The sequence below is a fragment of the Musa acuminata genome, chromosome BXJ1-6 (genome assembly GCF_036884655.1).
Source record: "Musa acuminata AAA Group cultivar baxijiao chromosome BXJ1-6, Cavendish_Baxijiao_AAA, whole genome shotgun sequence".
Taxonomy (NCBI): Eukaryota; Viridiplantae; Streptophyta; class Magnoliopsida; order Zingiberales; family Musaceae; genus Musa; species Musa acuminata.
In genome coordinates this window covers 36,675,800-36,678,074 of record NC_088332.1, presented here as the reverse complement: position 1 = coordinate 36,678,074, position 2,275 = coordinate 36,675,800, and the positions used below count along the sequence as shown (strand labels likewise).

The 2,275-nt window shown below is 45.8% G+C and overlaps 1 protein-coding gene across 1 annotated transcript; it reads right to left on the bottom strand.

The window, feature by feature from the left end:
- Nucleotides 1-919: 919 nt before the first annotated feature.
- Nucleotides 920-2,060, bottom strand: LOC135677799 (uncharacterized). Its single transcript, XM_065190194.1, has 2 exons — nucleotides 1,452-2,060; nucleotides 920-1,386 (listed from the first exon to the last, which is right to left on the bottom strand). Exons 1-2 carry the CDS (start codon nucleotides 1,933-1,935, stop codon nucleotides 968-970), a joined length of 903 nt encoding a protein of 300 aa, XP_065046266.1. The 5' UTR covers nucleotides 1,936-2,060; the 3' UTR covers nucleotides 920-967.
- Nucleotides 2,061-2,275: the final 215 nt, after the last annotated feature.

Below are 2,275 nucleotides of genomic sequence, written 5' to 3'. Positions count from 1 at the left end.
TGCAGCTGAAGGAAAAAAGAAGGACAATCTCCAATCTTGATCAGTGGTAGTTGACACAGATTTTAGTTGCTACTTAGCCTGCAACCACTGCTGGCTTGTTTGGTATCAGTATATGCCATGAATACTTCGAATGATTGGCTTCAAACTTTTACACTGCATATGGAAGATGCACTTGTTCAGACAACACAATGCAATGAGATGTCAATCTTTATCATCTTGTGCCAACTCCATGCTTCTCCACACCATACATTTTGCTTTATTCATTCAACTTTGTCTTCATTAACCTACCTGAAGAGCTCAAATGTCAGCTCCCCTTAACACACAAACTACATTTTGGTAGGAAGCTTTGTCCTCTTGGAGGGAGACATTCTGAAGTCTGAGGTGTTATTTTACTACTTAGAACATGTTTGTCCTGCTCACGATGTGACAAAGGTTCTAATCCATCTCATTATTTTCCCAATGGTTGCTAGAACTGCTGTACTTGTCCATTAACTATAGTGGTTGATCTCTGAAACATAAAGAATAATCAATGTATCGGGTGGCTGATTTTGACCCAATGATCACTTTGGCTTCAGATTGAATTCTTGGCATTCTACCAAGGAAACTTGGTTTAGTTCCTACTCATTCTGTCTATCTTATGACAAGTATGATAAATGGCATGTGATACATACCATGTGAATTGAATTTAAATCTATGTCATGAGCATTAATGCATATCCATTCTTTGTTTCTTCTGTGTTCAAAAAAGAAGCAGGATGTGATGAACTGAAAACTTAATTTGTTCTTCGCAATGGTGGTTGAGACTTCAATGATGGGCAGAGAGAGAAGATAATAGACATCTGACCTTCTACCTAATTTTCTGAAGTATAATGTCATAGCTTTGTTGTAAGACAATGATGTCAAAGCCAGAGAGTGAAACCTTCTGAAACTACTCAGTAGCTGCATTGGTATACTGCTAATCAACATCTTTAGCATGTACAACGAGAGCCTAACATCTCTGAGATTACATCTTCTCTGATACCCTCAAAAATGGCTTCTTCTATCTGAACTGCAATCTCTCTAACCTGAGGCTGGAATTCATGCCATTCCCTCTTGGAGTTGGAGATGTCTGAGAATGTCAGCTGGCTGATGCTAGTATGAACTCCTCTCTGCCTCTGCCATGAAGAGGTCTCATCGTCGCGGATCACAGTTTCAAAAATCTCATGGCCTGAACTTTCATGAGAATCCTTCGTGCTTTTGTCTTCGTGTTCACGGTCCAAGTGAAGCTTCTCTGGTAGATCAAGCTGCTTCTTTGATGTACCAAACTGGTTGAGAGCAGGAGGAGTAACGCAAGAGAGCTCAAGTAGCTCCTTGAAGAGGTGCAGTGTTGATGTATCCTCTTCTGTATCTGTGATGATGAGTTAGATGAGATACTGGCAAATCTGAAAGAGCTTACAAAGCTTTAGAACTCACTGGTAGGATGAACCGGAGAGCCTTCGTAAGAGTGCAGCTCGAGAACCGACACAGGGCTGAGCTGCTTTGGATCATCCACCTCATGGGATTTCCATGGGATCTCTCCTCCATCGCTGCATCTGGAAGACAAAGACAAGACCTCGTCGGCCTCAGACAAATGAAGGACCTTCTTGTCCCGGCGCAAGAAGGCCTGCCTGACGACCCTCCCGCTGAGAAACTTGGCGAGCATGCACCTCAGCAGCTGACATGTCCTCCTCCTCCAGCAACTCCTCCTGAAACCATGGCTTGCGATCCGCTGCAGCCTCTTGCATGCGTCGTCGATGGGCCAGCACAGGCTGGTGGCCGGGGAAGCGAGGAGCTTGTCTGAGTACCCTTTCTCCAGGAGGTAAACATCCAACAAGAAGGGCTCTTGTTGCTCCTGCAGCAGCTCGGAGAGCCGCCTTTCCCGGCCAGGTGATGATAAGTTGGGAAGACAGGCAGCCATTAGACTTCCAGCTCGTAGATGAGAGAGAGACGAGGAAGAGAGATTTCAAAAGGGGGAGGTGATGATTGGTGTGCAGGTGGTATAAATGGAGAGTGGGAAGGGGAGGTGGGAGGGTTAAATATGCATTCCCCGTGATGCTGCGCTCCCCCGAGGGCAGGCAAGGAGAGGAATTAATGGTGGTGGTGGGAGCTGAAACAGAGGAGGATCCATGGCGAGCTTGGAATTTTGTGGGGGATTGGTGGGGGTGGCATGAAGAGCCTTGTCATGCAGCCACACCCACACCACCTTGTAAGCTCTTCTGAGCACCCACCAACCCCACATCAAATCATGAGGTGAACAC